This window comes from Bombus pascuorum, chromosome 16 (genome assembly GCF_905332965.1).
Source record: "Bombus pascuorum chromosome 16, iyBomPasc1.1, whole genome shotgun sequence".
In the NCBI taxonomy this organism is placed as follows: Eukaryota; Metazoa; Arthropoda; class Insecta; order Hymenoptera; family Apidae; genus Bombus; species Bombus pascuorum.
Window position 1 is genome coordinate 1620551 of NC_083503.1, and position 22035 is coordinate 1642585.

At 41.5% G+C, this 22035-nt stretch overlaps 2 protein-coding genes and 1 long non-coding RNA gene across 16 annotated transcripts in view; all 3 read right to left on the reverse strand.

Annotated features, from left to right (window-relative positions):
- Positions 1-134: 134 nt before the first annotated feature.
- LOC132915235 (integrator complex subunit 11) lies at positions 135-3695 on the reverse strand. 5 transcript variants are annotated; one of them, XM_060975018.1, is made up of 6 exons: positions 2801-2926; positions 2460-2712; positions 2025-2277; positions 1538-1960; positions 651-1475; positions 135-560 (listed from the first exon to the last, which is right to left on the reverse strand). In XM_060975018.1, the coding sequence occupies exons 3-6, from the start codon at positions 2271-2273 to the stop codon at positions 270-272; spliced, it is 1788 nt and encodes a 595-aa protein (XP_060831001.1). In that variant the 5' UTR covers positions 2274-2277; positions 2460-2712; positions 2801-2926; the 3' UTR covers positions 135-269. The 5 variants fall into 5 exon arrangements, with proteins under 5 accessions (XP_060831001.1, XP_060831004.1, XP_060831003.1 ...); XM_060975021.1 differs by lacking the exons at positions 2460-2712; positions 2801-2926 and adding an exon at positions 3579-3695; XM_060975020.1 differs by lacking the exon at positions 2460-2712 and having other exon boundaries at positions 2801-2939.
- Positions 3696-10311: 6616 nt separating this feature from the next.
- Positions 10312-22035, reverse strand: part of LOC132915224 (neurexin 1) — a 622298-nt gene continuing 610574 nt past the window's right edge. For 9 of the 10 annotated variants that reach the window (XM_060974986.1, XM_060974985.1, XM_060974982.1 and 6 more), the window contains 3 exons: positions 21400-21570; positions 15197-15356; positions 10312-11962 (listed from right to left, as the gene is read on the reverse strand). In XM_060974986.1, coding sequence (XP_060830969.1) covers positions 11539-11962; positions 15197-15356; positions 21400-21570 — 755 coding nt within the window. In that variant the 3' untranslated portion in view covers positions 10312-11538. The remainder of the gene's footprint in view (positions 11963-15196; positions 15357-21399; positions 21571-22035) is intronic. The other variant, XM_060974978.1, reaches the window with a different exon arrangement.
- Positions 17467-18929, reverse strand: LOC132915274 (uncharacterized). Its single transcript, XR_009659818.1, has 3 exons — positions 18791-18929; positions 18219-18416; positions 17467-18051 (listed from the first exon to the last, which is right to left on the reverse strand). It is a non-coding gene; the product is annotated as an uncharacterized LOC132915274 (long non-coding RNA).

Sequence of the window (22035 nt, forward strand, 5' to 3'; positions counted from 1 at the left end):
TATCAATATTCACAATTATAATACTACAATACAACACGATAAAATACAATACAATATAACACAATTATTCTAATGCATTTTTAAAAATTAATTAGACTTAATCTGTGCTGAATAAGTATATAAAACACATAGAATTTATAATTTATACCTATATACACTTTATTCACCATAGCAGTATCACAGGTTACAAAAAGTCTTAAGATCCATTTTGTACCAATTATGTAATTGATTATTTTTGTTTTTAACACGTTTAATCATCAGATCATTGCTTAGTTTAGCATAGTTTGTAAAAATCCTAGAATGTAACTACCCAAATCTTCATCTTGATTTGTCCATGAAACATACACGCTTTTTTGATCATCTTCATCACCTTCTACTTTTACTAAAACAGATTCGACAGATATTGATCCATCTGTTAATTGGACTGTCCAACCTGATAATCTCTCTTTCAGTGGTTGTAATAATTTTAAAGTCGTTGAATGTGCTGGACCAGGGTCCCTTACTTGTACAGTGGATGTAAAGCGTACTATATGTTTAGTTATACCTGCAGCTTTTGTCACCTTAAAACAAATTTTCAATTATTTATTATGTATAGCTTAACAAATTTATAAGTATATACTATCGATAATTGAACGGAACGTGATAATTACTTCATCTGCATCCACAAGACATACTCCATCTTCTCGTAACATTAAAACACTGTGGAGTAATCTTCGTCGTTTGGGATCTGGTGGCAAAGCCGAATATCTTTTGGCTTCAGACTTTAATAATGCTAAAGAAGCGTCTACTGGCACTTTGGCAATGGTTGTGATAACACAAGTTTCTCCATTTGCAGGATTGTAACAATTTGTTCCAAATTCTTGTTTTATTTTTTCTTTTAAATACTCCATTTTAGCAAATTCTCCATGTACAAGCATAACATTTTTTGGCTCACAATATTGTATTAATTGCATAATACCTTTTGCATCTGCATGTGCAGAGAAAGACATATACTCTACTGCCATTTTGACCTCGACAATCTGTCTGTTTTCGAATTCAATTCTTCTAGAACCATTTAAAACTTTATGTCCAACAGTGCCTTGAACGCAAAATCCAGGCATAATAACCATATTTGCTTCATTTGGAGCCCATTTCTTAAAAATTTGTAAAGATAATCCTGCATGCAACATGCCCGGTGTAGCAAATACTACCATAGCTCCAGGATTATCAATATATGCTTTATCAAATGGTTTTATATGTTTAAAATCAAACATATTTCTTTGCACAAAAGTTTTCTTAATCTTTTGATTAGTCCAAGTGATAAACATTTTATAATAATTATTCGCTTTTTCAGTTAATCCTAAAGCAAAATATACAGGAACCTTTAAATTCATTCGCTCCCAATATGTTTCTAATAATATACATAATTCTTGTGCACGTCCAAGAGCAAATACGGGAATTAATACTTTGCCACCTCTATCTATGCATTCATGAACCTAAAAGATAAATTTATAAATTTCATGTAAAATCTAATACACATGTAATAATATCGACATACTTTCTTTAAGAAGTCTCTTTCTCTACATCTTTTAGAATCTCTGATAGTTGTTCCATATGTTGACTCTGATATTAATAAGTCTGGTCTACATTTATCTATCCAGGCAGCACCTAAATGCCTATCAGGAGTCATATTGTAATCCCCAGTATAAACGATCGATTGTGAGCCAACTCGAATCCAAAACATTGCAGCACCAAGTACATGTCCTGCATAATATGCTTTTATTTCCAGCTCCGAATCAACCATCACAGATTGATGCAATGTAACAGCAATAACCTTTTTCATACAGTCTTTTATCATTTGTGATGTAAAGAAGTTGCTTTCTCCTTTACGTTCTACTGCAACTTTTCTCATATCTTCGAGTAAGATTGGTGCAATGGCTTTTGTTGGATGCGTCATATAAATTGGTCCAGTATACCCCACCTGTAAATGCAATCATTTCGTCAAAGATCATGTTTTAATATGTAACTTTTATGATCTATATTACCATTTCTGTAAAGTATGGGAGGGCACCACAATGATCTAAATGAAAGTGTGATATAATCACACAATCTATGTAATTAGTCGTTGGTCCTTCTGGGATTATGTATGAAAAATCTGGGAATCGTCTTTCATCATTGAATCCCATGTGCATGCCACAATCCAACATAATGTTCTTTCCACCCATTGATACTAGAATGCAGCTCCTTCCAACATCTTGACCAGCTCCCAAAGGGGTTACTTTGATATCTGGCATTTTTCTAAATAATGTATCTCAATTAAAATAACCTATTCACTTCATTTATTTACATAATATTATCATATAATAGAAAGATATCTATTATAATAAGGAAAATTAGTTTCGTAAAAATAGAGAAAATATTATTATTAAATTTGTAATCAATGATATAGTAAACTTTCTATCATTACAGTTGTTACCTACAATATCAGTCCTTTGACTGATAGGCTGTTTAAAAGACTTATTTGATATGTTATTAAAAACGATCAATTCACAAATATTAATTATTCATCATTCATTTCGTTGCTATTTTTGTATAATGAAGGACAAACTGAGTATCAGTCCTTGTTGCTTCATGTTATTAACCTATACTTTTACCGTGTCTTTACCGCAGACGAGATGCAGAATGTAAGTGACTGATAGAATACGACCAATATAGTAGCGGCCTAAATTAAAACTAAAATCTTCTATGAAATTACAAATAAAATATAGAGAGGATATTCTATAATCGCAGAAGAAATGTAGACTTTTATTCTTATACATACTTCTGCTTTAAAAAATTGCGATACGATCTATAAATAACTTAAGCATAAATTATGCCCGATAAGTAATCAATTAATGAAGAGAGCAAGAAAACCAGCAGAAGGAATAATGAAAGCTGTAAAAGTAAGAAGAGGGCGAGCAGTGTTGGTAAAACGATTAAAAGTAAAAGTAAAATCAGAAGCCATTGTACAGAGAGAGAGAGAGACACCTTTAGTTTTTCTATAATTATTTTAAATAAATATTTTATTTCTACATTAAAGTATTTTGACGATCGATCCACGTGTTCAACTCAACAATAACCATGATGATAAACGATATCGTCATTGATAACAAATCAATGTTCGAGTCGAGCCTGTGTAAGCGCTGTGCACGTGAGAATCAGCAGGGGCGTATGAATCTTCATGTGCGTCCTGCTTTGTAATTTGCGGATGATTCTATACAGTAATTGTTTAATATATCTAATATATTTCATAAGTTCATATAACCGTACCGTTCGTATTACCAATTTAATACGGTACATATAATTTTATAAAAATAGATATATAGAACATACACATACATCGGATTAATACTATGACTTATAAGATTTGTTCACTTGAATTTTTTCACGTTGTGGAAAGTACCTAGTAAACTTTGGTTGTAAAATTCTGTTCTTAATAAAGATTGTTTTGAAAGACATCCATAATATATACAAAATTCTACGATTTGTAGAAACGTGGTTTATCTATTGTTCCTGTTTTACCTATAACAAACATTGATATCTTATGTACAGTTACCTACATGATCGAGCAATACTCAAGAATTTTTAAAGTAGCGTTTCGCCTGTATCATGTCCAACCTTCTTCCACCGGACTGTGGAAACACGTTCCTGCCCCTGGATCGTTAGACGCAGTTTCACCAGTAGTCTCCTGTACGGCTACAGCGAATAATTAAGTAAATTAATATTGCAAAAATGAGGAAGCACTCGTGGCGATCTGGTTTGAGAATTTTCTATTTTGTAGCTACATATGGTAAACTAGAGATGCAAGATGGAATGAATAATTCACTTTGATAGTCCTTCTGGCTTTTAGAATCATTTCTTTTTCAGCGCCATTTATTGCTGAAGTATCTATGATTGAAAATACTGCTCGGGATATGTCGTTCGTTAATAATGAATTTCTTTTCAGGTGAGATAGTGCCGTTTACGCGATAGGATATCTATCTAGGATATCTCTAAGGATATATTAATTAGGAATAAAACTAACATAAGAATATGGTAAGTTTCAAATTTGTCAAAAAAAAAAAAAGAAAAACAAATTTTATATTATTTTAGAAATTCGAGACGCTATAACCTTTAAACACAAACGCAAGACTTGCGGATTTTCCCGATCCCCTAAATCACAACTATCTGGGAAGGTATGGAGGCAGGCTCGTACACAGTTTCAATACTTTATTCATATAATTTCGTAGTTACGGCATTATTTCTATATATTTACATATCTCCAATTTTTTCAAGGGAGCTCGTAATGCGTGCCTGTGCGCGCACTACTATATTATCCGTGTGTATCTGTACGTGTATCTGTTGCGTGTTCACATGTATTCGTGTTTGTTTGATCATGTTTTAGATAAGTTGTAAAACGTATCGTCGATATCGTTTCATCTTCTCTTGTCGCTGCTTACATTTTGTTCTCGTCCCCTTTATACTCGTGTCCTATAAAACATAGAACGCTACGGCGAAAGAAAGAGAAACTGCGAATTGGTTGCGCGGATCCGTCGTGTTGCATCATGGCGTCGAAGATCTGCGCGTCTCTAAAGTCGGGAAATTCTAACGAAAACGGCACAGGAGGCTTCGCATCGACATGTAAAAAATCTAAATGCATTATTTACGCTACGGCTCGTATTTTATATACTTGGCTCGTATCCACATTTAAGTTCCCGAAAACGAAAGGGGCTGGCCCGTGCGTGCCGAGGGAACACGCTGAGCCGGCCAATTGGCTCGATCGCTTTTTCTCTTTCGTCGCAGGAGAACACATGCGTGTGATTACACGAGCATCCACGCGCGCCACGCACCAATGCATATGTGTATATACCCTTTCCTGTCCGAGGAGGATCGATTTCCGATGTAAGCATTATACGCGCTCGAATCCTATTATACATACACACATACGTATAACAGTATACATGTATACGTGTAAGAATCGGGAGCTTCAGTTTCTTAAAGAACAAAAATATTCAGCGCGGTCGCTATTGATCTTTCGGCATTGCGTAACATTCACCGCACAATATCGTCTGTTTTCCCGTTCTGTCATCCGCTTCTTCTCCCCCATTTCACACGGAGTCTACGTTTTTTTCCGTTCTTCGCTGTCCACGAATAGAGAGAGAGAGAGAGAGAGAGAGAGAGAGAGACACGCGACACACACACATACACGCGGTTACTTTTCGACTATCTATAGATTGAATCGGTTTAGCGCGCCCGAACGTATAATAACTGTACAATTGTAAAATATAATTCCATCTAGCTATAGCGATTCTAGATACACTTGTGTGTCAGCTTATTATTCATTTTTTTTCTTTTTTAATTCTTTTCTCTTTTTGTCTGCGTACTATCCAACGACTTTCGGTTCGCCATATCAAGTGTCTCACGCTAATAAACTTTTCGCCTGCGGACACGCGCCATTTTTCTTTCCCTACGTCTCGTATGCGTGCCCACACACACACACACGCACACACAACATACACACACGCGCGCGTTCCGTTACAGACACAGAGACACATATACGACATTCGTTCGGTTTTGTTTCTCTCGCTCTCGCTTTCCTCTCACCATTTATCATTTATCACGCGTTCCTCTTTCTCGCTAACACTTTCCTTGTTGCCGCACTACGTATTTTAATAGTTAAGTTTAGGTATGACGTTATCCGCGACACACTTAAGTTCGAGGCTTTTAACGCGTTAAGTTAGAGTTTAGAGTAACATTTTGCTCGATAAGATATCTTTATTAGAAGTTAATTAGTTTAGTATAAACGTTAATCGTCAGTACACCGAAGGATATGCAGATAGAGAGTTTGGAGGGCAGTGATAACAATATGTTCGTGTTTTCTTGATGGGTGGAACGCGTGTTCTTGATCGATGGCGCGGCGTTGGCGTGCCACGCTACGCCACACCAACGAATAGCAAAGTCAGTTGCGATTGTTCATTTTTCAAGAGAAGAAAGCAGCAAAAAATTACCTTCACCACGGTACTCTGTTCCGTATACCACGAACACACTGATACATTATCGTCGATGAATTACGACCGACATCGTTTAACTAATCCGATAATCGTATCGCGTTCGATCGTACGGCAAAGGCGCGCGACTTTCTCGCTTCTCTCGTTCCTACCAAGACAAACGACTTGTTTAATCGTTAGAGAAAATTATCTTCGTACTCGAATGAATAATCTTTCGTATAAGCGTTAGGAAAACGGCTACGTTTAATCGCACTTGCACACTTCGAAATTTCATGCCACTTCACGTAGAAATTGTAAATGCAATCGGTGACGTTCGTTTCAACGTGCTGATATATCACGTTCCATCCTTTGAACGAAGACGAAGCAACGACATAAGAAAGAAAGCGGTTTCGAGTTTTACCAAGTTTCACCAGAAAAGCCGTAAGACGATCGATCCGATCTTCGTCGTATTTATCATTCGTCGACGTGGCAGCGCCAGGACGTTTCTTTGTTTTAATCTTTTCGCTACTACGGGCAACTGCAGTCGTTCTGCGTAAGAATTTTATTTCGCGGGGGACCGCAGCGACGTTCGACGAACAACGAATATGACGTTTCTACGCAGAGAATGGACAATCGGAAAAATGCTGCGTCGGACGATGTTACGATGCGATATCGTTAAGACTGCCCACTCAACTTTAGCCACGTAAATACACGAAATCTACTTCGACTTATCGCTTTTTATAGACTACGATCGATCTCGATGGCGCGACGCCTGTAGCGATGTCGAGGAGCGAAGATCGTCGTGCCATCTTTAAGCGTCGTGCGTAAACCGGTTTGTTCGATCGAACCGATTCGACGAGGTATCGCGCGAATAAGAAACCAACGACCAAGAGAATGAAGAGAGAGAGAGAGAGAGAGAGAGAGAGAGAGAAAGAAGAAGAAGGAAGATAAGAAGAAAGCGGAGAGTTGGAAAGCTCGTGACATTACCGGCAAAGATCGTGCTATATTTGGATTCATCAAGTTCTTGTGCGATTAAAGTACGAAATGGTGTTTCGAAATGTTTTCGTTCGTCGTATCTTTTTCTTTTACTTTCATTCCTTTTTTCGATCGTTTAAAGAGAGAGAGAGGGAGTTTAAAAAGAAGTCTCGGTCGCGTGCCTAGCAATGCTTTACCATGCGAGCAATCGTTCCTTTTTAGGTTACCGCACGATCGGTCAACTCTTACTTTTCGTAAAGAGAAAAGAGAGAAAGCCGGGAACCACCGATAAACCGCGAGAAATACCGTGACTCGCCTCCGTGATACTTTCGATTCCCTTTTTCATCGATTTCCTCTCTCGTCGTACGAAACGGCCGATCGGATCGGTCGAGGAGTCTTTCGTTCTGATATGCGTGGGAACCGTGGTCGGTTCGGTTCGGACCTCGGCTTCGGAGTTTCTTCTAATTAAAACGCGTTAATCGTGCTTCCCTGAGAGCCTGTACTCCGACGTTATCGAAAGTGACGCCTCACCAAGTTTCTGCTACCGTCGTCCTGTTGGAGAACGCTGGTCGAGTCGCTTGCGCGATCGACCGGAAAAGCGATGCTTGTCCGAGAAAGAAACATCCGCGTGATATCATGGACTTCCCAGATCTTGGACATCCGTCGTACACGTCGAATCGCTAATTGTGAAAGTTAGTTGGCGCGGTAGTTCCTTACGTGGAAAACGTTCGAAAGCTTCGTGGCGATTGATAAAAGGAGGGAATTCGAGCAAAGAAGCCGGAACGACGGAGAAAATGGCGTCCGATAAAAGGAGAGAATTCGAGCAAAGAAGCCGGAACGACGGAGAAAATGGCGTCCGATAAAAGGAGAGATTTCGAGTATAGAAGCCGGAACGACGGAGAAAATGGCGTCCGATAAAAGGAGAGAATTCGAGCAAAGAAGCCGGAACGACGGAGAAAATGGCGTCCGATAAAAGGAGAGAAATTGGACGATCGGTGGAGTAAAAATCGCAGGCGGAACGTGAGTAGAAAAAGAGAGCGTGTGAGCGGCCAGGATACTGGAAAACGGTAGCCTGCGTTTCACCTGCGACGCGATAACAGCGCGTTTATCGTTGGCGATCGAAGCGATAATTGAAGTATAACGAGAACGAAGTTTCGCGGGGTCGTAGGAGCGCGCATCGAGGCGCGTTCAACGCGAATAACGAGACTAATGAGCGCACTCGTTAGCGAGAGTCGCACGCCGTGGAATCAACAAGAACAGGTACGATAAATCCGATAAGAAAATCCTCCACCAACTTTCTCCGTGAGTCGTTGGAGAAAGCGGTGCGAGGTCGAGTAGCGAACAGAGAACAAAGTTGCTGGCGTTCCTCGAACATTTAGCCACCGTGCAATCTCTTCGAAGCTGGAAACACTTGGCGATTGAAATAATCGTTGCATTTCGTGGAAGAGAGAGAGAGAGAGAGAGAGAGAGGAGGTAACTAAGAGGCTGAGAAAATTCCTATTTTTCTCTTTTTCTTTCTTTTTCTTCCTTCAAACTTCTTTTTAAATTTCCTCGCTTGGAACGAGACTCAGGACGTCGCACGATGATCGAGGCACCAAGTGCAGAGTTCTTGAACATTTTACAATAATTGTACAACTTAGAAGCCTTTTAACGATTGGACGTTTTCTTCGTATCTCGTTGTCAGCCAGTTTCCTTGCCGAAACGAGAACGTTTCCTCCTCTCGACCTCCCGTCTAAGCGTCATCTTCACATTCTCTCTCTCTCTCTTTCTCTTTCTAACTCTTTCGTTCATTCAGAGTGTCACACACTGGCGCTTGCCGTTTCGACGAATGGTCGATCGCTGTGGGACGACGCACGTTCACAGTCCACAGGAAAATCAATTGCAAGCGAGTACGTATCGAACGATCTTAAATTAATTGAACTTACAGATCCCCCTTCTTGTCGGTATCACGTTTCATTATTGCTTATCCGCGAATTCATCCATCGATTCTACGATTCTTCCTTCTTTTCCAGACGACACACGCTTTATCGAGAGACGTTCGTGAGAGAGAAGTCCTTTAGCCGACTGCGGGACATTTGGACGAGCGCTTTCGCTTAAGGAAATCCCAGCGGGAGTTTAGGTAATTCAGCAGCTTCGCGGCGATAGAGACGACCTAATTACGGCAACGAGTAGCAATTTGGCTTAGGTTCGTCGACGAGGACCTTGGATCTACGAACCAACTGGATCGTCAGCTGGTCCAGACTGGTGCCGTTTTCACGTGACAATGTGCCCTGGTCGTTCACGCGTGAATAAAATAAACGAACAACGAATGAAACGTACATTGTACAGAAATTAAAGCATCGATAGTCTGCAGGATATCTGTCTTAAATTTATTATCAATTCAACACACGGTAGAACAGTAATTTCTATGTACACGTAGTTGCAGCGCGAACACCAGTCTCGACCAGACGCCCGTTAGAAAGCCGGGAACACCAAGCAGCGTGATACGAAAATATAGAGTATTTCGCCGATAATTATACTTTGGTCGCGCAAGAGGCAAGGTGCATCGTGAGAAGAGATGCGGCTGTCGGCTGGAAGCCGGAGGAGAAGCCCGCGGAGAGTTTCTATAGAGGCGGATACAGCTGGATCGAAACGGCCTCGAATATCCACGAAATGGAGTTCCTGCCACGCGCCAGTATAATTAACCCTTTGCAGCCCTTTGTTCGAGGATGCACGCGCAGCGAAATTCCGCTTGACAATTTTTATTTCGGCAGATATGCAGCGGGATATCCGACAGAGACGCGAAACGAAAGGAAGCATCGCGTGGCGCAAGCAAGAAGATGCAAGACTGATCATTCTCTGCAAAGGAAACAACGATAGTCTTCCACGGAGAGTATAAAGACTAGAGATAAAGCGACACGAGGAAGGAACGCGCGCTGGCGATTTCGGACATCAAAGGGTTAAACACCGGTCAAGCTTGATTCGTTTTTTTGTCTTTTTCTTTGTTTTTTTTTTGGCAATACTGCGTTCACACCCTGTGTATACGTATAAGCATCGATCTGCGCATGGCTACGTGTCATTTACTATTTCGACAGTGTCCTCCGAGCGTTTCCGCGCGCGATCACTTACAGCTTACAATGCCCGCGTCCCGCAAGAACGCGTTAAATTTACGGCTAATACACCGAGTCGCTTCTTTATATTCAAACAAAACAACGCGGACTATCTCTCATCCCTTTCATACCGTTTCCATCATGCACACCGTAACACGTATCTGCACGCTCTCTTCCATTGTTGTGTTAATAAAATCTATAATTTAATAAACAATTTACACGCATAACATAATCGATAAATATCGTGTATGTATATATATATATTTTTGTTTTTTGCTTTCTTCTATACAACAATAAGTTCATTAATCGCTAGATAGGATCGTTCGTATTGATACTTTCGTTCTTGCGCGTTAATTCCAACACTTTCTCGTCGCTCTGCGCGCGCGCTTCATGGACTATGGCAACGTCCGAACCAAAGCGAATTTTACTCTCCTGGTAGAAAGACTCTGCTGGTCTTTGCCGATCCTCGAAATACGTGGCGCGCACAATTTAAGTCTCCTCGAACGATCGTTTCTCCTCTCGAACGCTCCGCCTGAAGCAGGATCATCGTGCACCTGAATGCGCGATGAACCTGTGCATGTACAACGAATATACAACTAACAACACATCTAGCAACGAGGAAGTTTGATTTTATCTGAGAATATTCGTCTCTCCCTTTCAATTTCTTTTCTTTTTTCGGGCAAGTGGCGCGCTCGTATTTCGAGGACTCAACGCTCCGAGTCGCGTCGCCTGTGCTCGACGTCGCGTTAGCGCCGACAAAGTGCTGCAACTAAAGCCGAGCGTCGCTCTGACGAAGAGTAACAACGCCATGCTCCACGTCCGCTCGGACACGTTTTCGATCGGCACAACCATTCCATACATCCTTCCGCAACGCACCTTCCGTGCCTCTATCCCTTTCCCTTCTTCTCTCTTTCGCGTCTGCGTTTCTTCATCTGCCTCTTCCTCTGCCTTTCCAGTCGACGCGATCGGTCTCGTCACGCCGATCGCCGCAGCGAGCTTCGAACCGCTCGGTGTCTTCCATCCTGGACGCGCGCAGCCTCCGCCGACAGGATCGTCGCGCACAGCGTCGACCAGGCTGGATCTCCATCGATATAACATTGGATATGCTTATAATGCTGATTCACCTAAGGTTGACCGGCGGCTGAGACACGGAGGAGATGGGATTTTGCCTGTCTGGTCGTGTGCCGCCGGAACAACGATCGCATCACGACGTCTGCGAAGATCGCTCGAGACGACTCGTCTCGGGCGCAGTCTCCTCTCTCGTTCGCCGCGTTTATCCGCGAGGAACACAGCCCGTTCTAACGTTCGTGGAGAAACGCGTCGAAAAACTAATAGCTAAATAGTTCCCCTAGCACCAACGAAGGACCTAAGAAGAGGCTGTCACACGTTCCTCGTCAAGTTCTTGGACTCGCGTGTTCACCTGGCCACGAGGTTTTCAAGAGCACGTGCGCCACTCAAGCGGACGCGTGAATCTCGAAGGCTGGCCGTCTCTACACGTACCACTCTTTGATGTCTATCAGTTCTCGTTTCTTGTTCGCTTTGCTGCCATTTGCGCCGTTCTTCATGGGCCCGTTGAACGGCTGGCCGGAGCCAGCGGCGCCGAGCAGCGCCGCGTTCGGGTCCTGGCAGAAGGTCTTCGTCTCGTCCACCTTGTAGCTGGTCTCTGGACGATTCTTGAACTTGAGGATGATGAGAATGATGAGCACGATGGCGATCAATGCGGCGGCTATGATGCCGATTATCAGCGCCGCGTTCTCTGCCGCCTCGGACGTTATCCTCTTGTTGTTGTTGTTGTTCTTCGGCGGCGTCGGCATCGGCGGGTAGATGGGCGGTGGAGGCGGTGGAGGTGGGTCCGTCATCTCCGTGGTCGTTGTTTGGGTCGTCACGGTGCTCGATCTCTGCGTCACAACACTGCTGCAACGTTCGAAACGAGTCATTGTGAGTCACCTGAATGCTTTATCGATCATCTTTATCGTTCTAAGTATGATAATTGAACGTAACGATCGACAGCTTAATGAAAAATTCAGAACCAGCTGCGATCCTTTTGGAAAGCCAAAATGTGTGTAATGACGACGAGTATACTCGTGAAACACGGAGTGTGCGTGGCTGTTGCAATGAAGTTGCAACGAAACGACCGCTTTGTTTCTTAATTTTGTCACTCCAGTTTACTATGTTGCAGTTTAACACGTTCGTCGCAGTGTGATTCGGCTAAGCTTCCTGCGGGGCCCAAATCCGACCGCCGGTACCCAGAACGTAAATAGAGCGACAAGCAGGAATTCATTGTTTATCCCCTTCGATTCATTATAAAGAAAAGATTATTTATTTCTGGAATGGAGAAAGCGATAAGCTATCCAGCTAGAGTGTTCCGAGAGATCTCATGGCATATACCTCGGATCTTTCATTTAGTCGAGAAGCATACTTGTGAGACGTACATCAGTGATGTTTTCGTGCTCAAAGTGTTGAGTAAACAGCGTGAAAGTGAGTAGTCATAAGGGATAGTCATAACATCACCCCAAATGTGTTTGGAATGTTTTAACGAATACCATACGATATAGTATAATGTAATATATTACCCAGAATATAAATTAATAAAAAGTATGGTATAATGTGTCTTTGATGTTTGTATATCCTATATATAATATCGTATATTTAATTAATTAACTCGAACAAGAAGAGCGTCACCATCGCAAGTATACCCGTCGTATAGATATGTGCGACGTGGCGACGAACGTGTTCAAACAGCAAATTGTAACTTCTTCTTACGCACGACGAGTATACTCGTCAGAAACAACCAACTGGTCAAGGAATGGTCATTCCTTTGTTACTCAAATTTGTTGCGTTTTTCATATCATGTATGCAGTTCATGCAGCAAATAGATGTTAATTATTCGTTTATGTATAACTAAATTGAAGATTTTTAATTTACAGATAATATCTATGATATAACAGTTATGAATGTAAAAGCAGTCGAAAATCCTCCACATATTCTTTCAGTTGCTATAACGGGACGAACTCTGATTAGAAGCATGCAAGCTCGAACAATCGCATTTATCGAGAATAAGTTTCCATCATTTTCTGTCTATCGCGCTTTCACGATACAAGTTGCTTTATCCGATAGGGCAGAAAATATTTCGGATAACCGACGAGTTGGACGATAATAAAGTTACTCGGTCACGAGTTCGCGTAACTGACAGTGAACAAAAACTGGATCGGATAAACGAACTTCCACGGTATTTTTATCTATTCTGAAATTTGTTAATTTCACGGAAAATTAATATTTTTCGATGGTTTAATGTTTTGAAAAATTCCCAAAATTCAGAGACCATCGTCTCACATTTTCATAATTCGTTGATTCTATCGATAATACTTTTCGTAAGGATTTTGCAAATAACTGGTATTTTTATTTCTCTGTCGAGAGGGAAGTCGTTAAGCGAAGAAAATACAGGAAAATTGAGATATTTCCAGTCGTCCTCGTGGCAAGCGTGTGGAAAATTTGATAAAGCGGAAAATTATGCGACGTTAGTATAATATTTAAGGTACGGAATAATCATGTGATCATTAATTTACGTTAACGCGCTGTTTAAAAACGAAGCGTATTCGAAATATCAGCCACGAGAATTTATTTCTCCGAACGTATATTTGGGAATTTATAGTAACGAGCAAATGATTGCTAATCAATTTTAAGATCGCAATGGAGGAAATTGCAAACACTATTGCTACTATCAATTTCGTCTCGAACAATTCGACCAGCAGCTAAATCTACCGCCAGTTTTAAACGTTCGATCGGACGAATCAGTTGAAACTCTTAATTAATCAAACTGACGAATTAAATTTAACATCAAACTCTGGAATTTTGTGTAAAAATCAAAAATTGCGTCTGCTGCGTCAGTAGGAAATACAAAGTACATTAAAAATTGCAAATATATATTTTTAACGCTTGAAACATCGAGATATTCTATGGCTGTATAATAATTAATGTCCGAATAATTATAATTATGTAGATATTCTGCATGATTACTTCATAAACACGTTATTATTGTTTCCCTAAAATCAATTCCTTTGATATGGAACAAAGCATTATTATTAGAACGTTAAGCCACATTATATACGTCGTTTAACAGCGGGTTAAAAAAAAAAAAACCTGGAACAGTTCGCAAGTTTTTCCATTTCCTCGAAAAAATAAAGCGCAACCTCTGGACGAAATTTCTGTCAAATAAATCGGACGTAATAAAATAAAGGCGTGAAAAACCTACATAATACGATATCTAATTTTCTCTATTCCATAAATCTCTCTTTCCATTCCTATGGTTTTCCTAGCGAAATATGGTACAATAAATTTACGTGTCTCTAACAGTGTTGCAAAAATCATAGAGTTAAATAAAACGTGCACGAAAGAATTTGTCGATATATACAGCTGTCATAATGATGGAAAAGTACGCTGAGAATCCGAGAAGCGATCTAATCGCCAGTGAAAAATAAGCAAACACGTATACGTACGCTACCACTGAGAAATTTGGAATTGCTCACTGTAATTCTAGCAGCCGCTAATTCTATCATTTTTAAAATGAAAACATCACAGAGACGACGATAATAATTTCCTTTCCGAGAATAACGCGACTTTAAAAGCAAATTATTTTCCAAATTTTCCCGAGCAACATGTTGCAACGATCGGAAACTTCTGACTCACAGCTCGCTTCTGAAGCAACCGAAGTACCTTTAGCACGTAAAGAAACCAGAAACCCGGAATCGCTTCGCAAGTTGCATCGTCGATTCGAAATTAACGCGTAGTTACAGTTTCTCTCACTTGGACCAACTTGTAACGAAAGAGCTCCCCTAGGTATGGAAACCTCCCGTACAACACTCTGTAGCGATTCCAAACTTCTGGCCGAGCAACGAAAGTCCACCTGACGCAGAAAAAAAAAGAACCAAAAGAAAAGAAAAGCAACAGCGAGAAGGAAAATGGAATACGTTTGGATGGCGATGGAAAGAGTTGAAAATTGGCGCGGAGCAACGACGCCGGAACCGACGTGTCGCCGGAAACGCAGCAGATGTGCACGCACAACGAACCCCGGACGACTTAGCGGAATTCGTGTGGCGGCGAGGTTCCAACGTCGCCGCGGGTGTCCTCGCGAGGAACTGGCAAACTCACCTGACGTGGCTGGTTTCGAGGTCTGTGGTTGACACATTGTACTGGACGGAGTCGGTGACGATGTCCCGGGTCGATGTCGACGGCGAGCCTGGAGACGTTTGCGTGCTGATGTGGCTGGTCGTGTACTCGCGGCCCGTCGTGTACGCCACCGAGCTCGAGTCTGCTTTCGGATATGGAAACGAGAAACACAGACAGAGATAGAGAGGGAAGCGTCAGCCGGCTGCTGCAATTACGTGTATCCGATTGGCTCCAACAGGGGGATGGGGTAGTAACGTGCTACCGACAATATTTACGCGTGCGTAGGCCGGCGATATTCACGCGTGCGTGGCCAGCAGCCACGTTGCGAGCACCCAACCACGCTCTGGGACTCGTGTTTCCTGGCTTCCAGGGACAACCGTTCGATCATTCACGCACGCATACCGACCACCGTCGTCTACTGCGTTCTGTATATACGCGTTTCTATACAACTTCGCTCTACGACCGGTTAATTGCTTTCCTTTTTCGCTCTGCCCTTTCGTAACGTCGTGACAAACGCGCCACTATAGACACGTTTACGTAAAACGGGTTGAAAGTTTCCGGGAAATTTCAGATGTCGGCTGCCTCGTGCTTGTAGCTCGGCCTGGCGATGTTTCCTAATTACAACCCTCACCGTTATGTTTCGTAATTGGCGGAGTATGGCTCGGTTTTACGCAGAATCCACGATCGTTAGGTCCTCGTCTGGCTTCTATTTTTACGAAGAATTGATTACAAGCTGGGTATACTTTTCCTGTTCTTCTCAGCCACGTCCAAGCTGACGATTTATATTATACTCTTCGACACGTTTGCCTTCGCTCCATTTAACTCTGCTCTTCTCTTCGACTGTTCGCTTCCCTCCGATACCATTTTCTTAGGTCTCCTACTTTATTCGTGTAACGAGTGCAAGCTACTCATATCGTGATAATATCTAGCGAAATGTAGTATTCGTTTTGGACACAGAACAACAGGATTAAAATATCCAGCCAGAATTTCGTCACAGTGATACGACTCGGTTTAAGAGCTGAAAATGCACGAGAATTTTCAGGGGTTTTAAAATGTTTCGGCTGACGAGGAAATGCTAGATACGACGTTTTAAGCGAACAGATGTTATGTATCGAGCAGCTATCGCAGCAACTATGCGTAGAACTGTACATGTGCAGCAACGTATTTGCTTCTGGGGAAATTAGTGTGACTATAGTCTGCGAGATACTTTTCCCTGCTAATCCTCAGCAAACAACAGGCGTTTGATAGTTTGGCTGAAATTAGACGCACGAAGGGATCGTTGGGTGATGGAAAACACGTAGCAGAGTTGAAGGAAGAAAAGTTGGTCGGTTGACGTTCATCCAAGGTTGAAGTAGGGTTGATAGTTAATGATGAAGTGGCTGGATTAAGCTGAGTCGAGCAACTAGCAACTTGCGTTAATTTTGTATAACACTAGAGGTAACTCGCCTTGCTTTGCCGACAGTGGAAAGTTCACGAGAGTTCACGAGGTACAAAGTTCACGAGAATGCTTGGAGAATCCATGAAAGCGAAGAGAACGAAGAGGCGCGAGTAATTTGTCGTTTGAGTTCTTTTTAAATATTCTAAATATCCAACGTTGTCACGGTATTCGATTCTGTTTAAAATACTCGTTTTATTGGAAGCAAATATTTTTCTAAATGCACTGACTCTACGTCGCAGAAAGCTTCACTCTTGTTTCGAGGCGGAATTCCTTTCATCGCTGGAGGAATACGAAACGATTAGAATCGGAATGTCAGTAGACGTGGTCGTGGGGTCGATGATCGTTAAAGAAACAGCCTTGACTAATTGTAAGTCGGTGCACACACGAAACATAACATGCGAGGCAGAAAGCTCGCTTTACAACGTTCGCCATCGATTCGCGGTTGAACTAGTTACGATATGTCTACCGGGTAGGTTCGTTAACCGGCTAGGATTCGTCGATCGAAGCGTCTGCTGTCCTCAAAAATTACACCTCTCTGAGAATAGTTTAAAAAAAAAGTAATTTTGTCGTCAAACTCGCAACCGTTTGTTAAATATTAATTGGTTTTATGAATGAAGCAATTTAATTTAGAGTTTTTTAAATATCTATGATAATTGAAGATTAAATAGAAGACTATGATATTGGAGAACTATCACGTTTGTCTGTACATAATATGATAGGATTTCAACAAGATACAACTTCAATTTCTTCAAACGATGTAACGATATGAAAATTAAATTAATAATCATCGATCGACGACCTTTATTCGACCAGATTACCTTAGGCTACTATTTTTTTATACGTATGGTATAATTACTGCAATAAGATTGTTCCAACTTTCTCAAAAAATGTAACGATATCGACTTTATATGAAAGAAAACTATGAAACCATCGGTCGAAAGCTGTTATCCAAGCAAATTATTTTACAATTACTTCAATAAGATTGTTCAAAGTTTCTTAAAACATTGAAACGACATCGACTTTAAATGAAACAATATGGTCTTTAGATGAGACAAGGAACCACAAAACCATCGGTCGAAAGCTATTACCCAAACCAAATTACTTTACGCCACTATTTCTCCGTAGATAGAATAATACAATTACTACAACAGAACTGTCCAAACTTTCTCGATAGATGAAACGATATCGATTTCAGATGAAAGAAAAAACCATAAAACCATCGGTCGAAAGCTGTTATCCAACCAAATTACTTTACAATTACTTCAACAAGACTGTTCAAACTTCTTTAAAACATCGAAGGATATCTACTTTAAGTGAAACAATATGGTCTTTAGATGAGACAAGAAACCATAAAACCATCGGTCGAAAGCTACTATCCAACCAAGTTACTTTACTATTTCTCCATACATGGTATGATACAATTACTCCTAGAGGACTGTCCAAACTTTATCAAAAAATCGAATAGAACATCGGCTTTAAACGGAACAGTATGGATTTTGGATGAAACAATTTAAATAAAACAAGAAACCATCGGTCGAAAGCTACTATCCAACCAAGTTACTTTACTATTTCTCCATACATGGTATGATACAATTACTCCTAGAAGACTGTCCAAACTTTCTCAAAAAATCGAATAGAACATCGGCTTTAAACGGAACAGTATGGATTTTGGGTGAAACAATTTAGATAAAACAAGAAACCATAAAACCATCGGTCGAAAGCTACTCTTTTCAACCAAATTACTTTACACTACTATTTCTCCTACTATAGGAGTATTGTACTATGCAGGATATAGTACAATTACTCCTAGAAGACTTCCAAACTTCCTCAAAAAATTGAACGACATCGATTTTAGATGAAACAATATGGATTTTGGATGAAACAGTTTAAATAAAACAAGAAACCATCGGTCGAAAGCTACTATCCAACCAAGTTACTTTAGTATTTCTCTATACATGGTATGATACAATTACTCCTAGAAAACTGTCCAAATTTTATCAAAAAATCGAAAAGAACATCGGCTTTAAACGAAACAGTATAGATTTTGGATGAAACAATTTAGATAAAACAAGAAACCATAAAACCATCGGTCGAGAGCTACTATCCAACCAAATTACTTTATGCTACTATTTCTCCACACAGGGTATAGTACAATTACTCCTAGAAGACTTTCAAACTTCCTCAAAAAATTGAACGACATCGATTTTAGATGAAACGATATGGATTTTGGATGAAACAATTTAAACAAAACAAGAAACCATCGGTCGAAAGCTACTATCCAACCAAGTTACTTTACTATTTCTCCATACACGGTATGATACAATTACTCCAACAAGGCTGTCCAAACTTTCTCGACAGGTGACACGACGATGTCGTGTTCAGCTGAAACAGAAATCTATAAAACCATCGATCGGTAGCTACCATTCGACCAAATTACACTACAGTTTTTCCCTACGTGATACAATTACTTCAACGAGATTAATCAAACTTGTTCAACTACGTTGCAGCGAAGCTTCAATCGCGTGATAAAGTAGCCGAATCAGGATTTCGTCGAATGTGAATCTGGTGAATAAAAATGAATAATAAGATGATAAAACGGAGTAGTAAAATGGAGAAACGAACTCGACGAAGGTTGTTCCGGACGTTTTGCTCGACGTTGGACGCGAAATTGCCTCAACCATGATAAACGAGCGGCGAGCGGCGATGAAGAGGAGCTTCCTATTCCGCGATGAAGAGCGGCGTACTGAAAAGAAGTCGCATCAACGATCTCGTCGAACGGGGGAGTGCTATTTTCGTGACGGTCAACTTAACCAGTGGCAGTGGGGATTGGCGGAGCTTTCGCCGCATCAAGTCGAGGGATATGCAGATGAAGAGGACGCCCACGGGCCAAGTATTTCCATAACGAGCTTCCATGCGTGCCTCGATCTTCTTTTCCCATTTTTCCATTTCTTTTCTGTTTCGTTAGCTTCTTTTCTCACTTTTTCTCATTTATTCACGCTAATGGTTTCAAAGCTCGTCGAACTCGATTTGCTTCGATTACGAACAGCGTAAAGGAAGGCAGACGATTCCACCTGGTTCGCAATAAATATTAATGCGGTGGTGCGTGCAGAGGAACGTCACCGGAGGCTGCGTGCGATTTTCATCGACTGTTTTTCATCCCGCGCGATCCTCGACGTTGTTCGGCGGGCAAATTTCGTTGTCAATATTTGTACATATAACAGTTGATCTTCGACGTTCGTGGATCTATTGTCTTACCTTAATGAATTCTAGATTATACGAAGATAGGAAGAAATCGGGAATAAAATATCTTGTACAGAAAGGCGCGTTTTTAATCATCGTATTTAATCGTCCGATATTTTCATATCGTTCTACTAGAACCGACTATACTTTATCCGACTAAGAGCAATTGTTTTCGATTTTAATTACGCGTACTCCACTTCGACTTGCGTAAAGCAAGAGAGATCGTTTCTAGCATCGAAAAAGTCGCGGCTGTATTTCTGCAGACGAGAGAAGCTCGAGGAGATTATCAACAGCTTCGTAAATGATCGTCGTACCGTCTTTGAACTGGCGGAATTAGAAAGAGGCGAGGAGTGGGAAGCAAAAGAAGAAAAGAAGCATCGTCGAACGATGCGGAGATGTAACGACAGTAATAGAAAAGCAGTACTTGGGTCGAGTGACAGAATCGTGCGCAGGAAATGTTTCTCGAACTAGATACGCTTTAATGGAAACTCCTCTCGAGCATTCTCTAAACAAGAAGTCTCTTTCATCAACAATGCTGTGTAAAGCCATTCCGAACGGAATACGAAAACCGTGGCTCTTGAAAAAGACCATCAGACGAATTTCCGGCGCGTCGAGCCTTGGAAAACCACACGAGTCTTGGAAATACTCCGCCTGCATGAGCACGTAGCGCATACTAGCAAGTGAACGAGAGGAAACTATGCGCGGAGGATCAATACCTGGCATAGTATGGTTCGTTGTGAGTATAGGCAAATCAAGCGTTCCGAAAACAACAAACAATAGGAAACTAAAAAAGGGGAGAAAAGAGAGAGAAAAATCGGCCAAAATTCCCGCAAAGGTGAAAGTTCGGGCCGAGTACATGGGATTTAATAACAGTCTTATCAGAAAGGTTTGATAAGAAGCGTTAAAGAGACCAAGAACTGGTCGTATGAATTTCACATATGCTTCCTTGTTTGAGAAAGATTATGCAACATTTGCAATACGAAGACGACGATCGATCGCGTGACGTCCGGTGGCAGAAGCATTAAAATTAATGGCAAGTCTAATGAATTTGCCAGAAATGAAATAACCGAAGCGATTAAAAATATCTAATCAGCGTTCAGAGGTCTTTGAATGTTTCAAGAACGCGCCGCACTGGCTTATTTACCATCCTGAACGGTGCTCCAATTTATTTGCCATCCTGAGCGGCGCTCCGACTTAGTCGCCAGCTCGAACATCAATTTATTATTATTTTGCCATCATACGAATAATAAAAACATTTCCGTGGCGTCCTGAGCGAAACGTGTGATTCTGGCGTGGCAGTCAAGGCGTTAACCCACCGCTGGTTTGGCTGTTGGTAATTTCGCCACATGGACAGGAACGTTTAACGAACGTCCTGACAAGTTTAGTCAATTGGTCAACGATCGCCAGGCCATTGCTGCAAGCTCAGGAGTAAAATACGATCAAAGTAAATGGCAGGAGGCGGATACACAGAAAATGCAGAAGGGAATGAAAATGAAATGAAACGGACCAGTGGCGGATGTGACGAAGATCTCCTCGGTGGTGACGGGTTCCCCGGAGCCATCCTCGCAGTCCTCCTCGTCGTCGCACGACGGGCGCTGAAGGTCCTCCTTGTGATGCTTCGGCCTGAACGTCGTCGGCGACCTCGTTGGCGCGACGTAGACGGGCGTTATTATGTCGTCTGTGAAGAAGGACAGAGAAACAGGGGTTAACGATTATTGAAATTGCGTAGGATGCCATGCGACGCTCGCATAATTTCCCTACGATTGCGTGGCTCTCCCACGGTTTGCGTCATCCGCGTAGCGGAAAACGAAAATGTGGTTACCGGGCTGGCGGCGCAGGGAAAGGGCCGATAATGGAGATAGAACGCGTATTTGATTGGGGAATTTTGTTGGCCGATATCAGGCTCGTTTCAGCTTTCAATTCGGTTGCCACGGGAACGCGGTCGGTTTTTCATTTTCAACCATATCCTGGCTCGATGGATGACAGGCATCGACGGGCTCCGAGTGGGAATAATCATATTATTAACCCGACGATCGGGATATTAGTTGTATCAAACCCGCGAGTGAAGAGGTCCTCCCTTTTCTCATTTTTCTCTCCTTTTTTTCCGTTTCAAAATTCGAGAGATGATTGGCTTGGACGGTTG